This window comes from Orcinus orca, chromosome 21 (genome assembly GCF_937001465.1).
Source record: "Orcinus orca chromosome 21, mOrcOrc1.1, whole genome shotgun sequence".
Lineage (NCBI taxonomy): Eukaryota > Metazoa > Chordata > Mammalia > Artiodactyla > Delphinidae > Orcinus > Orcinus orca.
Window position 1 is genome coordinate 17,658,945 of NC_064579.1, and position 25,807 is coordinate 17,684,751.

General features: G+C 39.8%; 1 protein-coding gene across 3 annotated transcripts in view; it reads left to right on the forward strand.

Annotated features, from left to right (window-relative positions):
• The window catches only part of ZDHHC2 (zinc finger DHHC-type palmitoyltransferase 2), a 67,755-nt gene that overhangs the window by 14,549 nt on the left and 27,399 nt on the right, over positions 1-25,807 (forward strand). For 2 of the 3 annotated variants that reach the window (XM_004277195.4, XM_033400639.2), the window contains exons 2-4: positions 13,690-13,716; positions 14,829-14,923; positions 25,553-25,673. In XM_004277195.4, the coding sequence (XP_004277243.1) occupies positions 13,690-13,716; positions 14,829-14,923; positions 25,553-25,673 (243 nt within the window). The remainder of the gene's footprint in view (positions 1-13,689; positions 13,717-14,828; positions 14,924-25,552; positions 25,674-25,807) is intronic. The other variant, XM_049704143.1, reaches the window with a different exon arrangement.

Genomic DNA, 25,807 nt, shown 5'->3' on the forward strand with positions numbered 1-25,807 from the left:
TAGTGAAAAAAAAATTCTCTCAGTATTGTCCTCTGTGATGATTCTGAGTACACCAGGTAATAAGGGATTGATCTAATGACATTAAAAAATACACTACAAAAATTGTTTCCATCTGATCTTATATGTGTATTTTTAAATGCTGAAATAACCAAAATACAAGTGGGATTTTTGCTTACTACGAATAAATAAATACATACATATAAGAAAGATGAGTAGTTAACACTGAGCAAAATAATCATTAAGGCCCTTCCAGTTCTAAAATTTGGGTTCTGACTAATGAGGGGGATGTTTTCAGGATTTAAAGTCTCTGCTTGACCTTCCCCCAATAGTAGACAAGCATTATTTGGGAACTGGGGAGAACTTTGCTGAAGGTGTATTGTCCACACCAACCTGCCTGATTCAGAGCAGTCGGTCATGCCTCTCAGGGCCAACCCAAAGAAGAGCATGTGGAATTGGAAAGGAAGGGGACTGGAGTTGAAAAGACCCAGGCATTGTTGGAACTTGAGTTGAGCTGTAGCCACATGTGGAAGGCGGGGGGACCTGTACAATTCTGTCTAACAGGGTAAATAAACTCACCTGCCTTGAAATCTGTACAACTTGCTGGCACTGGGAATCTCCTCTATTTTAACTGAGACAGAGGGATTATAGGATTTCATTGAGTAAGCTTAGAAGTGAGGGCACTAAGCCAGGGACCAGCCCTGAGATCAGTCCCTCATTTAACAGTACTGCTTAGTACACTCAGTGAGTCAGGGATTGTCTTTCTCTTTGCCGAGAGGAAAGTGGCAGTGAGTTTTCTCAGGGCCATAATAGTGAGACAAAATCTTCATTCCCCTTTCAAAACTACTGAATCAGAAGACCACACATCCCTAATGATTAAGTACAAACATTTGGTGTGTTCCCAGCCTTCAGTTGGGAAAGTCAGAGTTTACACCAAATGTTTCTGCAGAGCAGAGCTTAGGTATTGAGAACAATGATGTGGTCAAACTGCTAAAGAAGGGAGAGAGAGAGAGAGAGAAGAACTTCTAACTTGGAAGATTTTGATAGCGGTAGGAATTACAAATTCCCTTTCTGGGACAGATGTATGTTCCTTCACTCTTCATTGCCAGTTTCTACAAGTGAGGGATCTTCCTGTAAGGGAGTGTGCCTGGGCTGTACTGACCTCAAGAATGATATTTCCCTCTGCTACTGAGAAGGCAGGTCAGGAAGTCCCAGTCTCCTCTCCTAACCTTCTTCCATGCATCACTATCTCACTCTTATCCTTGGAACCTGGAGCTCTCTTCCTTCCCCAGCTCTTGAATTGAGAACTCAGGAAAGCCAAACTCTCGGCACTGAAATATAACCAAATATTTGAATTTTTTTGTGCCCAGAGTTTGTAAAATGACCTGTTTCCAGGTTATGTTTAGGTTGGTTGGTGGAGGAAGGGTGACAAAAAGAGGACGTCTTAAACCTTGATCTCCAGAACATCCCTCATCACAAGTAACAGGTAGCGGCCCAGGTGTTAAACACAGAGGGGCCACTGTGTGGGAGCAACCAGAGAAGGAACTGCCCAGGACAAAGAAGCCTGGAAGGGATATGCAGTCGGGGGCGCCAGATGTCACACATCCTGGGAGGGCAGGTGGAATCCTTGAAAGAGTTTTGGAGTCAGACAGACCTAATATGTAGATCCTAGCACCACAGGTTATGACTGAATGACACTAGGAAAGTTATTTTACTTTTGGGAGACTGTTTGCCCAACTTTTAAAATTATGATAATAATACCTTCCTTACAGATTGTTGTAAGGTTTAAATGAGATAAACATTTGAAAAAAATTAGCACAATTCCTGGCATAGAGTTAACATTTAACAAAACACTCCCTTCCTTTAGTTTATTCTTGCCCCTTGTCATCTGACCGCCCCCACCAGCCCAGTGATGCCCTGTCACCCCGACCTAGCCTTCACCCTGCTCGACCTGCAGGCTTATTTCAGAGAGTGGTTCGGGCTGAATTGTGTCTTCCCCCAAGTTCATAGGTTGAAGTCTTAACCTGCAGGACTTCCGAATTTGGAGATAAGGCCTTTAAAGAGGTAATTAAGTTAAAATGAGGTCATTAGGGTGGACCCTAATCCAGTATGACTGATGTGCTTGTAAGAAGAGGAAGTTTGGTTCTAAAGATATACAGAGAGAAAACTATGTGAAGATACGGGGAGAAGATGCTCATCCACAAGCCAAAGAGAGAGGCCTCAGAAGAAACCAGTCCTGCCGACACCTTGATCTCAGACTTGGATCCTCCAGAGCTGTGAGGCAATAGCTGTCTGATAAAGAGGCCACGGAGTCTGTGGTCCTTCCCCAGACCCACTAATACAGGAGTCATCACTGAAGACTCGGGGTGGGAGGAACGTCAGCTCTCATAGCCCAGCAGGTAGGGGAAGAGAATGAGGGCAGTCTCTTGTCTATCCTGGTGGAAGGAGGTGAGTTTGGAACATCTGACAGCCAAAAAGCCTCCCCTGACACAGAGTAGCTGATTTTCGTAATATTGTTAATTCACAGCTTTGTAATATTGTTTCAGGTACATCAAGCATTAGAAAGGCTTTTGATGGCTGATTTGGAGGCCTGACCACCCAGATAACATACGACTTGCATAACCTTTTGGATCATAACCTGTTCTTTTTTTTTTTTAATTTTTATTAAAGTATAGTTGATTTACAGTGTTGTGTTAGTTTCAGGTGTACAGCAAAGTGAATCAGTTATACATATATCCATTCTGTTTTTAGATTCTTCTCCCATATAGGCCATTATAGAATATTGACTAGAGTTCCCTGTGCTATACAGTAGGTCCTTATCAGTTATCTGTTTTATATATAATAGTGTGTTTATGTCAATCCCAATCTCCCAATTTATCCCTCCCCCCACTTTCCCCCCTGGTAACCATAAATTTGTTTTCTACATCTGTGACTCTGGTTTGTAAATAAGTTCATTTGAATCGTTTTTTTAGATTCCACACATGAGCAATATCCTATGATACTGGTCTTTCTCTGTCTGACTTACTTCACTTAGTGTGATAATCTCTAGGTCCATCCATACTGCTGCAAATGGCATTATTTCATTCTTTTTTATGGCTGCATAATATTCCATTGTATATATGTACCACATCTTCTTTATCCATTCCTCTGTCAATGGACATCATAACCTGTTCTTAAGGTTCCTCTTCTTCCTGTGTCTTGGTTTATATTGACTGGTTTACTGCCATTCATTTTTTTTCTTTGGTGTTGCATTGTGCCATTCTTCTGGAGAAGGTCTCCCTGACCATTTTCCATGGTTGTTTGATAATTTCTAGCACACAGAACATCTAGTTTAGATCAGTATAGTTTGTTAGATATAAATCCTGGGATAGAGGCGGGGGGGTGCATCAGACCACCTGGGAAATCCTACTTCTCCCCAAATTACACAATTTCCTCCACTCCTCACATTGAGATGCTGATGCATGCCAGACCCTATCAGAACCTGGACAGGCCTCGGTGGAGGCCTTGGCATTTCACTGTCCAGAAAATTGTAGCACTACAGCAAGCTAAAAATGCATGGTGTGCTTCTTTCTCCAGGTTGTTTATAAAACTGTTAACACTAAACCTTGGGGACACTCCTACTCTTAAGGTTTCACTGTTTCGTGATTTATTTATGCTCCATATTCAACTAACATTTATTGAGCTCCTCATATATGCCAACTTCTATTCGAGGTGTTTTTACTTACATTACCTAGTTTATTCTGAAAACAACCCAATGAGATAAAATATTGAGATAAGACTGAGGAGAGAATAAGTAATTTGGCAGAGATAAAACGTCAAACTGGACAGAGCCAGGATGCAAACCTCAGTGAAGGACATAGAAAAGAAACAAATAAAAACAAGTACAGACTGTGCTAAGTGCTAAGAAAGAAACAGTGTGTGGTGGTAAGGATTGTAGCCGGGTACTGGACAGGAGGACCTCTATGAGAAACTGACCTGTCACTTGCAAGCTGAAGGACGATCAGGCGTGAGCCAGGAGTGGCAGCAGGTGAAGAGGGTAAAGACACTAAAGTTTAGTGTGTTCTGGAAGGTCAGCCTGTTTGCAGCTTAGTGAGCAAGAGGATGAGGAATGAGAAGTGATCTTGGAGAGGTGGGTAGGAGCCAGAGTGTGTTGGCGCACTGAGGCCTGAGTAAGGAGATTGGACTTTTAGTGTAAATTCAGTGCAAAGCCACGGAAGGGTTTTTAGTGAGATGACATCAATTGACATTTTAAAAGAGACCATGGTTTTCTTATCCCAAAATGAGTATTTAAGGAGCCGTATGGGGATCTGACAAGGAATGTAGACTGCATGGCCTGTGTTTGTGGTTGGGATTGTGACGTCTGGCTTTTATGTAACCGTGAGAACCCACATTGGAAACCATGTGTTTTCGGGTCCAGATAATGTGAAGCCTTACCCTTATTCTTTGTTTCTGTTCTGAAACTGCTTTCCTGTCCTTGACAAAACAGTTCCTACAAACCCACCGATTCTATTTGTAGAATGACTTTTGCTGCAAGTTTTTATTTTTATTTATTTAAAATATTAATTTATTTATTTTTGGCTGCATTGGGTCTTCGTTGCTGCACGCGGGCTTTCTCTAGCTGCAGCAAGTGGGGGGCTACTCTTCGTTGCGGTGTGCGGGCTTCTCATTGCGGTGGCTTCTCTTACTGAAATGGTCTAGCAGCGGTGTCACCAGTATTCATGGGAATGATTTGATGTATTCTACTGCCCCGGTTTTGATCTCTAATACATTAAAGGTGAACTAGTGCTTCTTGGAAAGTAGCTGAAAGGACAAAGGATTCTGCTTCAAGGGGTTTTCACCGGCCGGTTTCACCAAAGAACTCACTGTCAGTTCAACAAAGCATTTCAAAGAGAGAGTAATTAATTCGGTTAGAGTAACTTGAGTACCAAGAATTAGGGAGGGTATTGATGACCTTGACAGGACTGTTAGCAGTGGAATGTTGGGGGTGCAGAACCACTTGGTGGTGGTCGAGGAAGTAACAAGAAATTAGGGGGTAGGGACTTCCCTGGTGGTGCAGTGGTTAAGAATACACCTGCCAATGCAGGGGACATGGGTTCGAGCCCTGGTCCAGAAAGATCCCACATGCTGCCGAGCAACTAAGCCCCTGCACCACAACTACTGAGCCTACGCTCTAGAGCCCGCGAGCCACAACTACTGAGCCCATGAGCCACAGCTACTGAAGCCCACGCGCCTGGAGCCCGTGCTCCGCAACAAGAGAAGCCACCGCCATGAGAAGCCTGCGCACCGCAACGAAGAGTAGCCCCCGCTCGCCGCAACTAGAGGAAGCCCGCGTGCAGCAACGAAGACCCAACGCAGCCAAAAATAAATAAATAAATAAACAAATAATTTAATTAATTAAAAAAAAGAAATTAGGGGGTAGAGGCAGTGCGTTTGGATGATTGTTAAAATAAGTTTTCCTGTGAAAGGGCCAGAAAAATGGGGTGGCAGCTAGAGACTTGAGGTCAAAGGAGAGATGTTAGGACAGGAGATATTAAAGTATATTTGTAGCACTATTCCTATTTTCATCTTAATTTTCTGAATCTGAGGGGCTTCTGTTTCTTAACTGAAAGTGTTTTACTGTTTTAATGTCCTTGTTTTTTCTGTTAGTTTCAACTTCTATGTAAAATGGCCCCATGAACTCTAAGCTTTTTGAGCAGAGGGATGGCGTCTCATTTACCATTTTGTCCTCAGTGGTGTAACTATGGTAGAGTCAGTGACTGTTTTTCAATAAATGAGTTAAAGATAAGTAGAAAAAAATAGAGCTTGGCTATAAAGTTACCCTTCAGATTCATTCATTAGAACCAATTCTTTACTTTTGGTGTTCTTCATTATCAGACTGAATATATGGGGCTAAGGTAAATCTGTGTCAGACTGCCCTAGTGGATTTATACAGAGAAGGTACTGTGTTTATGCAATAAAAGTAAATTATTCTTCCAAAACAGAGTTTGAATTTGAAGGCAAGAGAAAGAAAATTCAGATTAAGAAAAGAAATAAAAAACCACAGCAGTATACATTTGTGATGAAAACACCCCAAAACCAGATTGTTCTGGAAAAAATTATGTAACTGTTCTTTGCTAATTTAAGGGGGAAAGTACTTTTTTTTTTTTTTACCTACTATGAAGGCTTGTTTTAGTATCTGAAGTTTTGGATTTTGGATGTACTTAGGACTGAAAGTTGAACTAGATTCAAGTTACTGACTAACAGTGGTAGCATGCTACTTAACAATAGATAACATTTTTGACAGCAAACTCTCAATTGTATAATCACCAAAGCAAAATTTTAAAAAATCAGTTGGTAAAATATAGGACTGGAAGGATCTTTGAGGTGAACCTTTGCTTTTAATCAAGATTGAATTTAAATCAATCTAGACTAAATCGGCTCTAATATTTTTAGAGCTCTTTAGAAAATAGGGTTGGATAACATCCTTAGGGAGTCATATGGGTGTATATATAAAGTTAATTTGAATAGGATTATTTGCAGTCAAGCTTTTAGAGTATGACAAAGGATTTCATTATTGTTTTCCCTCTAGCAGGTACATAAAGTTAGTTTATGTAGTTACTTTGCTGGCTATAATTCCAATTTATTAATTTACAGTAAATAATGAACTTGGCTTCAGAACTTACACAGAAGATCAACACATGTCTTCTTAGTAAACTGTTTCTAGAATAAAATTAGATTCTAGATGCAAGGTGTGATGATTAATTTTTTATTTTATTTTATTTTATTTTTTTTTGCGATACGTGGGCCCCTCACTGTTGTGAGAGGCTCTGGACACACAGGCTCAGCGGCCATGGCTCACGGGCCCATCCGCTCCGCGGCATGTGGGATCTTCCCGGACCGGGGCACGAACTTGTGTCCCCTGCATCAGCAGGCGGACTCTCAACCACTGTACCACCAGGGAAGGCCCAATGATGATTAATTTTATGTGTCAACTAGGCTAGGCTGTGGTGGCCAGTTGTTTGGTTAAACACCAGTCTAGCTGTTGCTGTGAAGGCATTTTTTTAGATGTGATTAACATTTAAATCAGTGGACTGTGAGTAAAGCAGCTTACTTTTCATAATGTAGGTGGGCCTCATCCAATCAGTTGAAGGCCTTAAGAGCAAAGACTGAGGTCTCCTGAGGAGGAAGCATCTCTGCCTCTAGTCTGCCTTCAGACCCAAGACTGCAGCATTAACCCTTCCCTGGCTCTCCAGCTTGCCAGCCTGCTCTGTAGAGTTTGGACTTGTCAGCCCCCATAACCCTGTGAGCCAGCCCTTAAAATTCATATTCATTCATGCTCTACCCTCTCTCTCTCCTTCCCTCCTCCCTCCTCTGGCCTCCCTCTCTCTCTCTCTCTCTCTACACACACACACACACACACACACACACACACACACACCCTATTGGTTCTGTTTCTCTGGAGAACTATATTTATACAGGGGTTGAAAAGCATTCTCTATAAGAAGGCCAGATGGTAAATTTTCTTGGCTCTGCAGGCCATACTCTTCCTGTCACAACTACCCAACTCTCCATTGTAGCACAGAAATAGCCATGTAAATGAGTGCGTGTGTCTCTGCTCCAAAAAACTTTATTTACTGAAGCAGGTGGCTGGCTATATTTGGATTGAGGACTGTAGTTTACTGACCCCTGGATTAAATGACTGCTTGATAATTCATGTGGAAGAGATAAGTGAGGTATGCCTTTAATTTTTTTTGTATGCATTTTTAAGGATGTTTACTCAAGTCAGGTTTGGAATAAGAAGCAGTTTTTCATCCTTTTGTATATTAGGGGTTTCTACTTTGGCTGACAGTCTGACTCTTCAACTTTGGTTTTACCTGTTTTATTTTTACACAAGAGTTTCTTAAAGATCAATACGACAACAAAAGTATCATGCATCAATTCTAAACTGATGGCTGACCAGTCAGCCTTTTCTCTAATGCCCCACTCTGTTTCTTAGAAAAATGACTAATGAGGGAGGAGGAGGGTTAGCAGAAAGGGTGGCCAGAAAACAAAACTGGCCCCCCGACCTACCAGTCTTGCAGTTATATTGACAGTGCCAGATTCCAAGATGTAATTCTTTTTTTTTTTCCTGGTACGCGGGCCTCTCACTGCTGTGGCCTCTCCCGCCGCGGAGCACAGGCTCCGGACGCGCAGGCTCAGCGGCCATGGCTTACGGGCCCAGCTGCTCCGCGGCATGTGGGATCCTCCGAGACAGGGGCATGAACCCGCGTCCTCTGCATCGGCAGGCGGACTCTCAACCACTGCGCCACCAGGGAAGCCCCCCCAAGATGTAATTCTTAAAGGCCTTCATTTTCCTCTTGGCAAAAGGAACATTTTTGCAAACACTGGGAATAATTTATCATTCCCACTTTCTCTCTTCCAATAGACCACCAGTGCCAAGAAAGTACTTCAGTTCTTCAGGATCTTTCAACAAGGCAGAGTTCTTGTTGCCTAGTTGTACTGCACTTAATCTGGGAGGAATGTTAAGCCCTGCAGGTAGATTGAAAGTTAGAGATCTCTAAAGATCTAAAGATCATATTATCATTGTAGGCTATGGAACTGGAAAGAAATTAGGCTAATCCAAGATAAAATTAGGCAGTTAAGTTTTTGAAATGAAAATTAGAATCTTGACCCATGGTGTTACTATTGTATGTATTTAGATGGTCACCATATGTATGAAGGGTAAATATTTTAGTGTAACAACAGCAGTGCTCTTATTCTCAAGAGTAAATTGCATCTAACTTTTTTGGAATGAATATAAGATTTAGGCCTTTAAAAAAAAAAAGTCATTGTTCTTATTCATTAAGTTGAACAGATTGTGTCACATCCAAAATAGATCTTCTCACTTTTAGTGAAGTTCTCACATGGACTGACTGCCACATCAGGAATGAAGTCTTTATGTCTCATCATTACCCTGTGTAAGGATGAGTACCACCATTTTTATTTATCACGTTTCTGGAATGACACATCTATATAAAAAGGCAAGATATGGAGATCTAAGTTATTTTTCACCTTTTATTTTTCACTTTGTAAAGTCTATTTTTAGTCAGAATTTTGCATTGATGTCTTTCAGAGGTCGGTACAAATACTACTTGTCTCTTTGTAATTTGTAGTCCCCTTTCCTATATGTTATCAATTACAGTTAGTGTTTGCAAAATTAAATATCATGTATTATAATTGCTTGTATATTTGGGGGGCTTACTGTGTGCCAGGTACTATGTTAGGTACATTACATGTATTACCTCTTTTAATTCCACAACAGCTGTGATGATATTGCTGTTGTTATTACTACCCTCACTTCATGATGGAATATGTAGAATCACTGTGTAAACCAGCAAGTGGCAGAAATAGGATGGAGCTTTGCCGGTCTTTATCCAGAGCCTTTGCTCTTTAGTTTGGTTGTGCTTAGTAAGATTCTTCTTCACTTTGACAAACTGAACTATTAAAAAGTAAAATACTAAGGAAGAGCCAAAATTAGGAGGGAAAAACCCTATAAACGTATAAAACCTTTCTGTCTTCTTTTAAAGTTGCTTGAAGCCAAGTTGAAGCCAGTGTCTTCTTCAAGCTTTTAATTTTTAGAGGATCATGAACCACTTGGTCGTCTCTGTCTCCTTTGTGTTATGAGGTATTGTCTTCACTTCTGGGGATGTATGCTAGCAGGCAGTACAGATAAGATTACTCTTGGTTTTGCAAATTACTAGTTGAGTTTCTACAGTGTGCTAAGATGACAGGTAAAAGAAATAACTTTGTTCTTGAAATTTTCAAGTCAACAGAAGAAAGAATTAACATGTCTCATAGGTGTGCTTTGGGATTCCACTTTTATGATTCAAATTAATGGTGTTTTCTTCTGTTTGTCTTTTTTTTTTAAGTAAATTTATTTGTTTTATTTATTTTTGGCTGCACTGGGTCTTCTTTGCTACACGTGGACTTTTCTCTAGTTGCAGAGAGCAGGGGCTACTCTTCGTTGTGGTGCACAGGCTTCTCATTGCAGTGGCACGGGTTCTACGCGCGAGCTTCAGTAGTTGTGGCTCGCGGGCTCTAGAGCGCAGGCTCAGTAGTTGTGGCGCACAGGCTTAGTTGCTCTGCAGCATGTGGGATCTTCCTGGACCAGGGCTCGAACCCGCGTCCTCTGCACTGGTAGGCAGATTCTTAACCACTGCGCCGTTTCTGTCTTTATTCAGTAAACATTTATGGGGCAGATGCTCTATGCCAGTTATTGTACTTTAATAAGGAACTAATTTTAATAAGATCCAGCAGAGCCCAAATCATAATATTTTTGTCACATGCATAAAACTTTAAAATTGAAAATAAAAGAATTTCTCAGATAGGATTAACTAATGTGCTACTCATTGTGACTTGGAGTAAAGCTCATCTGCCTCCATTTTCTTTTAATAAAAATAGAAATAACTATATTAAATTACGTCAAAAGTCATTTTTACAAAATATGTTAAAGATGGTTATAAAAGATTTGAAATTTCTATGTGTGTGTAGTTGGAGAATAAGTATCAGCATAATTTTTAAATAGACCAAACTGAAATTCTGTGAAATAATAAAATTAAATAATACTGAATAAAACTCAAAATTCACATTAAAACCCAGTAGATCTTTGGAAGATCTGTCATAAGTATGATCAGTATTGCTATTTAATTCTCATGTTGATGTAAATAGTCAAATTACATTTGACTTACCATCTATTTTTGACTTACCATCTATTTTTTCCAAAAATGAGTCTGTATTTCCCATATATTATCTTTATATACATACAACATATGTGGCTAAATTATAACCTTTTCTTCAACAGTCATTTATGAACAAAATAGAAAATAACATTGTATTCTATGTGGTTTTGTCTGAGAAAGGAAATGTTAAAATTGACAACTCTTCCCCTAAATTGAAAATTACAAGGTGAACCATTGACCCACTAAACAGGTAAAAATGGTTGAAAGAACATTAATTTCCTCAAGATCATAAAGCAAAACCAAGTATAGTCCATATATCTGTTAGTGAAATAGGTCAGTTTGAAAGTTTTGATACTGCTGTTTAATCAGGGATAAACCGTAAGATTTTGCTAGTATTTATTGTCTTTTTTTTTGCTGCGGCATGCCGCCTATGGGATCTTAGTTCCCCAACCAGGGATCGAACCTGCGCCCCCTGCGTTGGAAGTGTGGAATCTTAACCACTGGACCGCCAAGGAAGCCCCTAACCTATTAAGTCATTTGAAAGTAGTTATACACAACTTTATTTGGAACATATGTAACAAATATGGGATTACTTCCCAGAGTACTATATAAAAGGCTCTCAATAAGTAAAAGAGAAGTAGACCAATGGGAAAGTGGTAATTTAATCAGAAGAGATCGGAAAAGCCAATCATTTTACTTTTTAATAAAAATTTTTTAAAGTTTACTAGTAATCAGGGAAATGAATACTAAAACAGTGATTTTTTATTTTGGCCTAAAATGTTGACAAAAATTAAAGACATTTTACATTCATAGGAAATTGGATAGGTTCACAATTTGGGGGAGTGTAATTGATACAGCCTTTTTGGACCTTCACATTTAAATCTATAAATGTTATCAGAATTATTTACCATAAGCATGCATCCATGAGTAACTTGTTTAAATGAAAAAAAAAGAAGAAGATCTGTGAATTTTGAAGTACATTAAGAGAAAAACAAACTGTGAGGGGCAGAAATAGCTTTTTAAAAGATGTCTTTGAATGCATATCCCGTCAATATAATAATGGTCCAGGGCAAAAAACTTCTCACCTCATACTAACTGTACTTTTTCTTTTTTTAATGTCATTTTGTTTTACTGTTTCAGTTCTGACAGCTAGAGTCATGGATTAGCAAATACATTTTCTTTAAAACACCAGCACCTCTGAAATGGTCATTAAGGGTCATTCCTATATAAATGCACGAATGAATTAAAAGTGCTTTTGCATTTCATTAGATTAGCTGAAGGAGGAGAAATGTTGATCCAAGGAAGAGCTGTAGTCAGTTTTGGAGCACTTTGAAGACAGGCAAGTCAGAGCCTGGAGAGAAATGCATGAAGGGAGAGGTGGAGGTCAGACAGAAAAGCCAGGTTGGTCCTTCCTCTGGCCTCACATTAACGTCTTCACGTATTCTATGAGAAAGTGCACTATGACTCTCGCCTCTGGTGGACAAGCACACTTGTGGAACAGGCCATTTGTAAATCAAAGATCACCTGTGTCTGCCTGTCCCATCATGAGGATCAGAAAGGTAAAAGGAAATTGAGAGACCAGGAAATGTTTAAAGGAGCCATATCAAGGTTGGTGAGAAATCTGGAAATCATCTATTTTTCGGTATGCGGGCCTCTCACTGCTGTGACCTCTCCCGTTGCGGAGCACAGGCTCCGGACGCGCAGGCCAGCGGCCATGGCTCACGGGCCCAGCCACTCCGCAGCACATGGGATCTTCCCAGATCGGGGCACGAATCCGCGTCCCCTGCATCAGCAGGTGGACTCTCAACCACTGCGCCACCAGGGAAGCCCGAAATCATCTATTTTTTAGGTTAAAAGAGAACACATGAAGGTCTGCCGTTTAGATTTTCTGTTTATTGCTACAGATTGGAAGCCTAGGTTCCATAGGTAGAAGCCACAAGAGGCTCATTTCGGCACCCTCTGATCGTACAGTCATTCTTAAGAGCAATCCAGGAAGGGAGTGGGTTGCTTTCCAAAACGGTGTCTCCTGCTCACTCTAGAAATGGCTAAACGGTAGCTCTCCTGTGAAGTAGGTTGATTGGATCAGGTAATCTTAAAAATCTCTCACAACATTACCCTCTGATTTCAATGCTTCTTAAGGCAATGAAAATATACTCCAGGACAAAGGCCCAGAATACTGTACCCCTTTAAATAGCCAAGGAGGAACAAAACTACGTAAATAAAGTCAAATCTTCCCTTGCTACAACTGAGATAGGCCAGAGCTTCCTGAAGACTTTAGTACAAATGGAGGATGACCACCACATGGGAAACAAAACAAGTAGACAAACAGAAGGCAAGAAAACTGCCGGAGTGGGGCTTTTTGTCCCAGCTTGTTTGAGCTCTGTGGTCCCTGTCCTCAATCTACCTGCCACCTTGCGATATTTACAGCAGCCCTTCAGGGATGGCAGTTTCTCGGGCACGTGGTCTGGGCCCCTTGTTGTACAGTAGGAAGCAGTTAGTCATCGGGCGTAAGAATTCATCCTTTCAGAAATACAGCAAGAGAAGTGTATGCCGTGGACACAACATTTTTTTCCTTCTGGAAAGCTAACTCGGTGGTTGCCAACTTATAAAGAGCAATCAGTGTCACTGGCAATGTGATGAGCTGGAGAGCTTTCATCCGAACTCTGTAGTTGGAAGGAAACCCGAGAAACCTATCGATAAAGGAGTGAGACCCGCCAGGGCCACGCTTGGCGGGGTTAGTTTTCTGCGTGGCAGCCAGGGCTGGAGCGCCAGTGGGGGCCTGGTGGAGGGCGGCCACCCGCCTTCCCTCCCCACCCGTCTCCCGTAGTGCTCATCCCTCCTCGAAACAACGTTGAACAAATATTTAAAGAACGTTGGTTTGAAACGGAGCCACATTATTAACCTACTCAAGCGTCTTCTGTCTCCGTCAGGCCCTCTGTTTGCCATAGCTTCTTATAACCTATTGCCTGTCTCTTTTCTCTGTTTATTTCTATAGTGTCCATGGAAAATATTGGAGAACAAGGTAAGATATATCACTGCCTTCAGTCTAAAATTTTAAAAATCGTTGGCAAAAACAAATAGCATTCATTTTGATTTGGTTGGAGTAAGTCATACTTGGAGAATGTTGGAGTCAGGATGGGTTAAAGGCGTCTCATTCTCTCAGTCCCCAGACTGAATTCTCTCAGACGCTTGGCAGAGAACTTAACCCTGAAATGGCAGTCACTGTGCCAGTTTCTTATGGCTCCAAGATAACAGGAATATCAACAATCTCCTGTTTCAACTCAGAGTCTGACCCCACACCTGAGTCACCTAGATAATTCATGAAAAATATCATTGGGTCTAGTCATCTCACACCGATTTAAGTGCCTTATGAGGTAACTGAATGTTTTAATGGTTCTATAATAGGGATATCAGCTGCTTTTAGAAAGCTAAAATGGCTGTTAAGGTTTAAAAATACCAAACATGCTATATTTTAAATTAAATTAGCATGTTTTATTCAACTGTATCTTACACAAGTAAGTTATATATTAATGTATTATCCAGAATTAATCATTACCACTGTGTACAAAATTAATATTTCAGCTTTGCATAAGACTTCAAGACTAAAATACCGCACAAAGTGTGTTTATGTACACTACCTTAAAAAAATATTCAGAATGCTTTTGTTAACAATTGTCCCATGTGATCAGTAAGAAACTTGAACTGTCCTTGGAGGAAATCTCTCTTTGTTCAGAAGATCTCTGTTTCAAACTACTGTCCTTGAAACAGGACCACCAGATTTGACTCGAGCTGAGCAAAATAGGCAAACAGCTCAAGCAGGAACTGCTTTTGCTATTCTTTGTTAGTGAAGCAAAGTTCTTACAGCCTGAATGTTTTAACATTCGTTTAACACTTTCTTTATTATTTAAAGTTGCAGGCATAACTGCCTTATTTTTACAACTTAGGAGAGGTCCCCGTAGCCATTTTGCCGATAGATGGGCTTGTCTACAGATGGGAGGGTTCTAATCATGGGATAGTAAGTAATTAAATAATTAAATTATTTGGTTATTTTAGAACAAGCACATCTTTTGTGAATACCGTGATTTTAGCATGTACTTGCATATTAAAGTGATAATTTTGTTTCTCTCATTTTAGTTGTATGCCTGATTGCGTATCATCTACTTTTTGCAATGTTTGTCTGGTCGTATTGGAAAACTATCTTTACATTACCAATGAATCCTTCAAAAGAAGTAAGTTAAAATATTAGTATAGTTACGTCCTAAAGATGGAAGTCTGTAATACTGATGTCTGAAGAATGAGTTTTATGTCTTTATTAATGTTGCAAACTTAGTGTAGTGATTTTTATATTAATGTGTTAATTAAATACTTGAATTTTCACTTGATAAATATTATTTTTGCACTGGATGAGTATTATATTTACAATATTAAATATGTTATACGTTCGATTTCTACTTTAGAGTGAGGCAGAAGGATGGATGGATGGATAGATAGATAAAAAGATAGAGCTGAAGGTAGACATATTTCTATTATAATTGTCATACTGATGGTGCATTAGTTGGCTGACAGCCACCAGAAACAATAACAACAAATCAACGACTTAACTAATCTTCTCTACTTTTTTTTAAAATTAATTAATTACTTTATTTTTGGCTGCATTGGGTCTTCGTTGCTGCGTGCAGTCTTTCTCTAGTTGTGGCGAGTGGGGGCTGTGCATGGGCATCTCAGTGTGGTGGCTTCTCTTGTTGCAGAGCATAGGCGCTAGGTGCGCGGGCTTCAGTAGTTGTGGCACATGGGCTCAGTAGTTGTGGCACACGGGCTTAGTTGCTCTGTGGCATGTGGGATCTTCCCGGACCAGGGCTTGAACCCGTGTCCCCTGCATTGGCAGGTGGATTCTTAACCACTGCATCACCAGGGAAGCCCAATCTTCTCTACTTTCAAAGTGTAGCTAGTCTATAGCTGTCAGGTACCCAGGCTCCTATCCTGTTGCTCTGACGTGTATAGCCTCCATTCCCAACATTACCTCTTGGCCTAAAATGGCTGCTTCATTTCCAGCCATCATGTCTACATTCCAGACAGCAGGCCAGAGAAAGTAGAAAAGAAGAGTAGAAGTAAATGTCCTTCTCTTTAAGGACTTTCTGGAAGTTGCTGATGCCATTTCCACTTACATTTAGAACTTAGTTTTATGGCCACATTTAATTGCACAGAAGACTGGAAATTTAGTCTTTATTCTCAATGGCCATGTTAACCACGTTAGAAGGAGTAGATATTGGAGGACAACTAGCAGTTTCAGCTACAGAAGGTTTTAAATAGAGTTATATGTTCAAATATGCATTTTGAAAAGATCATTCTGGTGAACTTTTTGTTTCCTGGTGTTTTTTTTGTTGTTGTTGCTTTTGCGGTACGCGGGCTTCTCACTGTTGTGGCCTCTCCCGTTGCGGAGCACAGGCTCCGGATGCGCAGGCTCAGCGGCCATGGCTCACAGGCCCAGCAGCTTCGCGGCATGTGGGATCCTCCCGGACTGGGGCACGAACCCGTGTCCCCTGCATCGGCAGGCGGACTCTCAACCACTGCGCCACCAGGGAAGCCCGTTTCTGGGTGTTTGATCCTGGTTAAATGTCCTTGAAGCAGAGGACTGTGTTTTACTCATTTTTGGACCCTTGGCACTTAGTCTAGTATATGGTATTGAATAGAAATAAACTCTGCTCCAGTAATAATAATGTAGTTTTAGTAGGCTAACGTTAAAAAAAAAAAAGAAGTCTAGGCATCACTTAGAATTGTGTCCTGAAGTAATCTGTTTGAAATGCAGCTGTGGTCAAAAAGGCCAATAAATATGCTGTATGAACTGGGAAAGGATATTAAAAACAAAGCCACAGATATTTGCACAGTATTAATGGCGTGCTTGGCCTAGAATGCATTAGATATATAGCCTTTTTTTCTTCTTCTCTCTACTTACTTTTTTTCCTACCTCTTTTTCCTCCCTCCTACCATGTTCTCTTCTTTCCCATCATCTTTCTTACCCTCATCCTGGCCTTAGTTGTAGGTTTGAAGGAAAATGCTGACTTTTATCATAGGTCATCTCATCCACTCTGGTGGTTTGTCTGTGACCTCTGTGTTGACATGTCCCAGATCTGTTTCTAGCCTGACCTCTCCCACGAATTTCAAATTTATATATCTCCCTGCCAAACATAGCTCCTTGATCACTGCACTGACACCGCAAACACAACACATCTGAGACTGAAGCCACCACCCTCTCCTTCCCCAAACCGTGACTCATCTGTTTCTTCTACGGGTTAATGCCACTGCCAATCACGTTGTCATTCCAGCCAGAAGCTTGGCATCCTTGCACCTCCCCCAGCGTCCAAATCCTGGAAAGGTTTGCACTTCCTAACTTCTCTTTTTCAGTTCAAGCCCCTTTCTCTTTATTTTCCATCCCTGCCGTAATTCAGAGTCTTGGTCATCTCTGTCATCTGAGACATTGCAGTCTTCTCTGTGGTGTCACCCTTGACAATCTTGCCTGCATTCCCTTCGGAGAATTCTGCAAAAATCCATCCTTCACTCTGCTGCTTGTGTCTATTCAGTGACTCTGCCCATCCCACAGGGTGAAGGCCAGTCTCCCTAGTTTGGCAACGATGACCCTTGTCCAAATTTCTGACTCCTCACTTTGTACTCTAGTAGTTCTTATGTACATGGTTTCCTGTGTACACCATGCCATAGTTTTCTTTCTAGAATATGCTTACCTCCTTTCTCATCAAAATAATTTTATTTTTATTTATAGTGGCAGCTCCTTCTAGGTCTCCTCTGCTGGTTCCTCATTATCTCCTGAACTTCTAAAGCATTGGATTATCCTAGAGTTCAATCTCTGGACCTCTTCTCTTATTTATCTACATTATGACTTTATATACTATCTCATCGCTTTCAAATTACTCATTAGCCTGATCCTCTCTCCTAAACTCCAGACTCCTTTCCTGCTTCCTATTTGGCATCTAATAGGAATTTCAAATTCAAATTCCAAGTACCTGAAAATAAACTTCTGATTTTTTACTTGCTCCCCAAATCCTTCTATTCCTACATTTTTCCCATCTCAATAATGGCAATTCCATCCTTCCACTTGTTCAGATCAAAATCTTGGAGTCACCCTTCGCTACTCTTTTTCTCTCAGACGCTACACTCAATCAATCACCCAATTCTGTAGGCCATACCCTCAGAGCACGCAAGTGTTAGCTCGTGCCCCTCCATGCTCCCACCGTGGTCCAAGCCACCAGCATCCCTGCTGGTATATGTACAGCACCCTCTCAGCACGTTTCCTTGCTTTTGTGTTTGTCCTCTTCCGTATATTTTCAGCACAGTTCCAGAGTGATCCTTTCAAAACACAAGACAGGGCTTCCCTGGTGGCGCAGTGGTTGAGAATCTGCCTACCGATGCAGGGGACACGGGTTCGTGCCCTGGTCCGGGAGGATCCCACATGCCGCAGAGCGGCTGGGCCCGTGAGCCATGGCCGCTGGGCCTGCGTGTCCGGAGCCTGTGCTCCGCAGCTGGAGAGGCCACAACAGTGAGAGGCCTGCGTATCGCACAAAAAAAATAATTAATAAATAAATAAAAACAAAACACAAGACAGTTCATATTATTCCTCTGCTCAGAACTTTGCTGTCACATCTGAGCTCACTGAGAGTAAACACCTGATTCTCTACTGTAACCTAAAAGGCTGCACATGGCCTGGCCTCACACCACTTCTCTGACCCTCTGTAATGCTGTTTTAGTCACATTGGTTTCCTTGCTGTTCTGTCAACACACTAAGCATGTGTCTCCTTCAGGGGCCTTGAGAGCTGCTATTACCCCTTGATCTGGAACACTCTTCTCACAGATAACTGCATGGCCAGGTCCTTCATTTTCTTGCTATCTCTGTGTCTCTGCTCAAAAGTATCTTTCAGGCATTCCATGACCACTTCCTCCAAAATAGCAAAACCCTATCCCTGCATCCTTCTAAACCTTACCTTGCTGTATTTCTCCCCATGGCATATCATTCTGTAATTCATCCCATGGTCATTTTTTATACCATCCCTAGAATATAAGCTCTACAACAGCATGAACTTTATCTGTTTTATTCACTAATCCATCACCAGTACCTGGTGTCTGAGCAGTGTCTGACCCCTAAAAGGTACGCAATAAATATTTGTTAAATGACTGAAAGTTGAGAAGTTATGTGTATAGAGGCAGGTTTGTGTTTATAGCTTTGGCGGAAAGTTGAAGTGACTTCTGATTTCTCCCTAAAATTATATGTGAGATCAACAACTAAGAATAATGGGGGAAGTAGGTTGACTGAGGTTTGGAAGAGCAGAGAAGGTTTGAAGTAGCAGTTAGAGAGAGAGGAAAAATGAAATGATAAAAAACGCAGAATTGAGGGAGTAGTGGAGTTTCATAACAGTGCATTTACAGTTTTGTACCAGGCCTTGTTGGATGACTTTTGTACAGAAGACATATACCTTATTTGATTCATATTACTGTAGGAGATGGGTACTATTTATTACCATCGTGCAGATGGAGCAGCAGGCTTGAACATGAACTAATTATCCTAAGGCTTCAAGCGCTAGTATGTGGCAGAGCTAATAACGTTCAAAGCAAAGTCCTTTTGACCATGGAGGCTGCACTCTTGTCACTGCACCACGCTCTAGCATGAAGAGTGGACCCCACGTTGGGGGCTGTGGAGGGGACGTGTGCCAGGACATCAGTTGGCGCATGGAGGAAAGAAATACCCAAACTTCTATTTATATGCTGTTCTTTTATGTTTCTCCTTTTTTAAAGTTTCTTATATAAGATACATACTATATTAGCTAATAGCACATCTGTAAATAAGTAAATATGCATATATTGGCAGTGCAGTCTCAAATTATTTTTTACTGGTAGCGGTACATTATTGAAAGAGTTTGGACAGGGCTTCCCTGGTGGCGCAGTGGTTGGGGGTCCGCCTGCCGATGCAAGGGACACGGGTTTGTGCCCCGGTCCGGGAGGATCCCATATGCCGCAGAGTGGCTGGGCCCATGAGCCATGGCCGCTGAGCCTGCGCGTCCGGAGCCTGTGCTCCGCAGCGGGAGAGGCCACAACAGTGAGAGGCCTGCGTACCGCAAAAAAAAAAAAAGAGTCTGGAGACCATTGTCATGAAAGAAAGAGCCCTTGCTTGCTGGTTAAGAATCTTGGGTTATTCCATTAATAAAATGCAAGATCTTGGGTTTAATCTTCTAACTGATTTGCAGCCAGAGACCCCCTCACTTGTAAAATGAGGGTCTTGGACTTCAACTGGGACTAAAAAAGTAGGAGAAGAGATAATATAAGAAAATAATGTAAATATTTTCTTGTCACTGTTCAGAGAGTATAATTTTTCAATTCATAACATTTTTTCCCGATATTAAAGTAATATAACCATACGAAATTATATTTTGAAAACGAAGAGTAGGCAGAAAGAAAAAGAAAAAACAAAAATCCCACCACACTAATTCAGCCAGTTTACATTCTGAATTTCTTTCTGGTTATTTTTCCTAGTGGTATTCAGAGCACACATATTCCAATTTTTTTCATGTAATAGTTCTTCCTTGTTTTATTGTCATTTTTAATAACAACATGATATTCTCACTGAAACACTGGATTTTTAGTCCGACCCCAACTTTTCATGTTATAAACAGCGTTGTTAAAGTGTTTGTTCATAGAGCTTTACCCCTATTTTGGGTTATTTTTCTTAATATAAGTTCTCAGAAGTTGAATTACTAGACGAAGGAAACTTAAGTCACTTTCCAGATTGTTTCCCAGAATAATTACAGCAGTTTCCAAAGCCACCAGTTTTTATCAGAACCTTGGCGCTGCATGCTGTTCTTAAGAAAGCTGTTGTGAATTTAATAGGCAAAAAAAGTTCTCCGTTTTAATTTGGACATTTTAGATACTAGTGAGGTTATATTTTAATTTTTGTCCTAAGTCAAAAACAACTAGCAAAAAAGGAAATACAATTCTTTGAGTTTTCTGTTTATTATTGGATTCTGGGTTCTTTCTTAATTTGTGCACCCTTTTAAAATTATACTCTCCTTTAATCTGAAAACTGTGTTTGATCCCAGCTGTTGGTTTCAAGTATCATTCTCTAAGGAAAGGAAGAAGGGCTCCTTGGAGAAATGGCTGATTCTAGAACTAGGGCAGGATATTTTGAAAATGAGCCTGGAGCGTCTTATGCCAAAAAGTAAAAGGTACTCCAAAAAATAAAATAAAATGTATTGACAGTGGTATATCAAAGGGACATAGGATCCAGTTGAAAATGTCCCAGTGACCAAAGCCGGAACAATTTCAGCAGGAAAATAAATAAAATAGTGTTCATTTATAACTCAGAGTATAAATAAAGTATAACTAAATAAAGTATAAATAAAGTATAACTCAGAGTATGATAAATATCTTTGAGTCTACCGATACAAAGAAATGATTGAATGAATAAATAAATGGGGAGAAAAGAGAAATCTCTTTTACAGAAGAATTCTGAATAATTTATTCATACTCTGCCCTCAAGGAGGGGAATAAATCTCCACTCCTTAAATGTGGGCTGCATGTGGTGACTTCCTTCCAAAGAGTACAGGGTGAAGACAGGGAAGTAATGAGTCACAGCGGAGAAACCTGAAAAACACTCCCTCAACCAGGTGATTAAAGCCAACATCAACAGTGCTAAGTCACATTGATAGTATGTTCCCTTGATATGGCGTGGTGAGAAGGGCACTTTGCCTTTGTGGTCTTCCTCCCCAAAACCCGTAACCCCAGTCTAATCATGAGATAGACATCAGAAAAGTTCCAGTAGAGCAGCATCTTACAAAATACCTGATCAGTACTACTCAGAATTGTCAAACTCAACAAAAACAAGGAAAATCTGAAAAATTGTCTTAGCCAAGAGTAAGGAAACATGAAAAATAAATGTACTGTGGTCTCCTAGATGGGACCCTGGAACAGAAAAAAAGATCCTCAATGAAAACTAAGGAAATCTGAATAAACTGTGGACTTTGGTTAATAACAATATATCCATATTGATACATTAATTGTCCTAAATGTACCATGTTAATATATGATGTTAGGAATATTAGCAAGTTGATGAGAGGATATATGGGAACCTTGTACCATTTTCTCAATTTTTCTATAAGTCAAAATTGAAACAAAATTTAAACAAAAACAAAACAGCTTGCATTACTGACCAAAGGACTGCTGCAGTCTGGAAGATTGGAGGTCAGGTATATTATCTTTTTCACCCCAGGAGATCTCTCATTCCTTCAGATCTCTACATCTTTCCTCAGATCTGTGATGTGCGTTTGTACATAAAAGTGTTCTGAGGGGGAGGGGACTGCATATTTGATGCATTCCAAGATAGAACCAGATATTTTGACATCCATCTTACATAAATAACAATTCCACCAACATGTATTTGGTTTTTAGGACCTGATGGTTGCAGTGTGTAATGTTTATTTATTTATAAAAGTATTAAACATACTAAGGACTCTTCCATTTCCACACTCACTAGAACTTACCTCTAAAGTTAAAAGGATCCAGAACTCTGTAGAAAATGTAATAAAATGTCGATGGTTTTATTCCTTTTGAGTATTAAGTCTTTTACGAAACTAACTTTCAATGCTAGGTTTTAAATTACTTTTAGAAATGGGCAAAGGAGATATATCTGCCTGAATTATGGGACTGATGGTTCTGACAATGGAAAGTTAGAGACTAGGATACAAAATAACTTTTGCTTTGATCTTCAGTGCTCTGACTTAGGCTTCCTGGTACTTTCTCCTTTGTCCATGCCACAGTTCTAGCAGAGGGCTTACTCTGTGCTAAGCTTGATCCTCTTGTGGGGTTACATGCTTGTGGAAGAGACAGACAAAGGACAAATGAACCAACAAAATAATTTCAAATTATGGTGTGTAGCACAAAGAAATCACGCATGGACCTGATGGAGAGTATGGCAGGGGGAAGGGACAGAATGATCAGGGTCCCTACCCTAGTAAGGGAATCGTGGAAGTTCTTTGAGAAGATGACATTTAAGCTGAAACCTGCAAAATGAGAAGGAGCCATCCAGAAAGTGTAAGGAATAATGTTCTAGGCAGAGGAATCAACCTGTACAAAGTTCATAGATACTTTCTCTAGATCAACCCTGCCTTTTCTCGACTACTACAGAATTACAGCATCATTTGATGTTATACATTTTCTACCACTCAAATATTTCCAAACAAGATAAACAGTTCTATAAAGCCCATCAGTACACTTACCTGTTTGTCAGTGTTTTCTTTTTTAAAAAACAATGAATAATAGCATGTTTCAAATTTTAAAGTAGTGTCATCAACAGGTGCATGGTGCCCAACCTAGTATTTTTAAGTAAGAAAGAAAATCTGGCAGATCCTCTGATAAACCAGTATGATTGCATGTGATGGGTCAATAAGCAATTTGAATTTTTCTTTGTTAGGTCTTTAATTCTGTTAGTGAGACCTGAACGGTGACGGCTTTCTCATTGCCTCTGCTTCCCAGTGAACTGCTTTTTCAGAGTAACTCTGAAAACAATGGAATAGATTCTAGGAATCCACGATCCAATTGGGAGATAGTTTTCCACCTGTTGGAAATGTGGTTCCCAAACTTTTCTTTGACTCTAAGGTATTTAATCTGCTGCTACTCCTGCCGCAGCCTCTAGGATCAGGCTGCAAGGTCCTTTTATTCTGAGTTTGAGACTCAACACTGCTCACTGCCACTCACTGCCGTCATTTATATAGTCATTCAATCCGGAAAATTGTGTAAATATATTTTGTTTTATAAACTGAGATTTAAGGTAGCAGGCGAGTGACGAGTATCTGATAGAACGAATACACCAAGGCTTTATAAATGTGGCCTTCATTTATTTGTTATTCGTATTCATTTGAAAAAGGACTGGTTAAAGTGTAATTTGAAACACTATGAAATTAGTTAATAGTAAGCAAATGCTGTGAGCATCTTGCAGGAGGAATATTTAATGTGGAGAATACTTTTTTTCAAATATCTTTCACAAACTCTTAAGGGGCCTAACTGTAACATACCTACTAATTTAATGTAAGTAAATTTGATATACTAATTTAGAATCATTCACATTATGTAAATTTCTACTTAGAGAAAACTTATTTTTATTTTCTTTACCTTAATGAGTCAAATTTTACAACTACATGAAAAATCATGCATTTGTGAATATTATGGTACCTTAAAATTATTTACATTTGGAAGCTGAAGATTTGTTTCTTTTTTTTTTAAATTTTTTTATTTTTGGCTGTGTAGGGTCTTCGTTGCTGCGCGCGGGCTTTCTCTAGTTGTGGTGAGCGGGGGCTACTCTTTGTTGCTGTGCGCGGGCTTCTCGTTGTGGTGGCTTCTCTTGTTGTGGAGCACGGGCTCTAGGCACGCGGGCTTCAGTAGTTGTGGCTCACGGGCTCTAGAGCACAGGCTCAGTAGTTGTGGCTCATGGGCTTAGTTGCTCTGCGGCATGTGGGATCTTCCCGGACCAGGGCTCAAACCTGTGTCCCCTGCATTGGCAGGTGGATTCTTAACCACTACGCCATCAGGGAAGCCCTGAAGATTTGTTTCTAATTTTAAAATAACCTCAGTAGAATTATCAACCTCTAAACAAAGATTTTTAATTTTTATTTCTCTGAAGATAATGATTTAGGTTCAAATATCATGACCTCATTTTCATCAAATTGTTTTTCTTTCCTTCATTGACATACTTAAATCACTTTTTAAAAACTTTTAAAAAATTGTAAAATATGTCTTACATTCAAAAACCATGTATAAGGCACAGTTTAAAGAATAATAAAATGAAAACACCTAAACAGTCACCCAACCAAATAGAAGCATTATTTATATTTGAAGTATCTTCTGTGTACTTCTATGTTGTATTTCCCTGCATTTCTCAAGAAGTAACAGCTCTCCTGAGTTTTGTGTTAATCATTTCCTTGTTTTTAAATAATTTTATCATATATACATATCCCTAACCATAATAATATATAGTAGTTTATTTTATATATCTGTTCATCAATAGGTTGAGAGTCTTGGTTGTACACAGCTGTAGTTCATTAAATGTTAAGTGCATGTATAGGATTCCATTATTTGGATAGATCATACTCCAGTTTATCTATTCCCCTTTTGATGGACATTTGGGTTGTGGTTAGTTTTTTACATTTTAAACAATGGTGCTGTGAATACCCTTGTACATGACTCCTGGAGTACATTTATAGGAGTTCAAATAGACTTTTAAAACCGTATTTTTGTGATTATCAAGTTGGAGCCCAAACAAATTTTGATTTTTCTCAAATAAGTATTTTTTTAAATTGGTTGGGTCCAATTGGCAGTATAAGAAGTAAAATCAATGACTAGTTCTTTTGAGTGCTAGAGAATTCATGTAATGATTATCCCTAAGTTAAAACTCACTTAGATGAGAATACATGCTTGATGTATTTGTTTCTATTTTTGTTTTTAATTATAACCAATTGAAAAATGCATCCATTGAACCAAATTTGTTTATTTTGCCATTTCATCTATTAATGTAACTAATATTTGGATAGAACTCTACAGTTTATAAAGCACTTTTACATACCTTATTTCTCTTGAGTTTCACAAACATCTGAGGAAGTAGGTATTATTATTCTTCTTCCCTTTTTTTAGATTTATAAACTAGTGATCCATGAGATTAACAGACTTGCCCAGATTTTAAATCTATTACCTCTCTGAATTTATATGCTATATACTGTTAATATTTTATAAATACCTTTTTTTGGGTATAGTAGATAAATATGTTATCATTTCTTTGAGAACACTGATTAAAATTTAACTTTCTTCCACAGTTCCATCTCTCTTATGCAGAAAAAGAATTGCTAGAGAGAGAGCCAAGAGGAGAAGCCCACCAGGAAGTTCTTAGGCGAGCAGCCAGAGACCTTCCCATCTACACCAGGACCATGTCTGGAGGTAGAGGATAACGAGTGCTTTGGCAGGATGGGGTGTGGTGATGGTTAGAAAGCATATCTATACTTGAAACTGTCAAGCACTCATTGAAACACATTGTGCTTCAGCTTGGATTATTATTAAATCTCTCCTGTACA